Genomic DNA, 956 nt, shown 5'->3' on the forward strand with positions numbered 1-956 from the left:
GGGGGGGGGGGGGGGGTCCCCCTGTGCCCTGTCCGGCCCCTCTGCCACTTGAACCCCAGACTTCTTTGCCCAGGGGCGTCCTACATTCAAACCCAATGGACTACGCCTGGGGGGCCAACGGCCTGGATGCGATCATCACGCAGGTACAGGGGCCTCCCTGGGGCTGGCACTGGGCACGACGACTTTACAGGCCCGTGCCCCCTGGAGGACGGGGTGTCGTCTCCCACATCCACGTCCCTGGTGGCACTTGTGAGGTGGGGACGTGACCACCTTGGGGCCTTCCACCGAGTATTTTTGTCACTGGCGCCCGGTCCCCTGGTTGTAGCCGCGCGAGAATTTGGGGAGGTGCCTCGGCCCTGGGAGGTGCCTGCCGGCCCCGGCTGTGAAGTGACGCTCACTAGATGAGCAGAAGAGTGGGCAGAAGCCCGGGGCTGGGCCTCCTGGGGGCAGCTGACCTCTGACCCCCGAGGGGGTCGGGCCAGGACAAACGGGGCCTCGGTGCTTTTACAGGTAACCCAGCCTTGCATTTCAGAGCCCCGTGGGGTGAGGGCCCTGCCCGCCCGCCAACAAGCTCCCGGCACTCTGGCCTCTTGTCTTTCAGCTCCTCAATCAGTTTGAAAACACGGGTCCTCCGCCCGCAGACAAAGAGAAAATCCAGGCCCTCCCCACCATCCCCGTGACCGAGGAGCACGTAGGTACGCGCCCGCGCCCAGCCTTCTCAGTGGTCCGGAGGCCAGTGTGCCCTCCATCCCCGGGACACCTCTGGCGGGGGCTGCAGAGAAGCCCCCCCTGAGAGCCCCATGGCCCGCCCGCTCCCACAGGCTCCGGGCTGGAGTGCCCCGTGTGCAAGGACGACTACGGGTTGGGCGAGCGCGTGCGGCAGCTGCCCTGCAACCACCTCTTCCACGACGGCTGCATCGTGCCCTGGCTGGAGCAGGTGAGCGGCGGGCCGGCCC

The 956-nt window shown here is 67.7% G+C and overlaps 1 protein-coding gene across 1 annotated transcript in view; it reads left to right on the top strand.

The window, feature by feature from the left end:
- Positions 1-956, top strand: part of RNF126 (ring finger protein 126) — a 16276-nt gene that overhangs the window by 15060 nt on the left and 260 nt on the right. Inside the window, exons 6-8 of the mRNA XM_007460417.1 lie at positions 74-143; positions 602-695; positions 822-937. Of these exons, the coding sequence (XP_007460479.1) occupies positions 74-143; positions 602-695; positions 822-937 (280 nt within the window). The remainder of the gene's footprint in view (positions 1-73; positions 144-601; positions 696-821; positions 938-956) is intronic.

The sequence above is a fragment of the Lipotes vexillifer genome, unplaced genomic scaffold (assembly GCF_000442215.2).
Source record: "Lipotes vexillifer unplaced genomic scaffold, Lipotes_vexillifer_v1.1 scaffold225, whole genome shotgun sequence".
NCBI classification, from domain to species: Eukaryota; Metazoa; Chordata; class Mammalia; order Artiodactyla; family Lipotidae; genus Lipotes; species Lipotes vexillifer.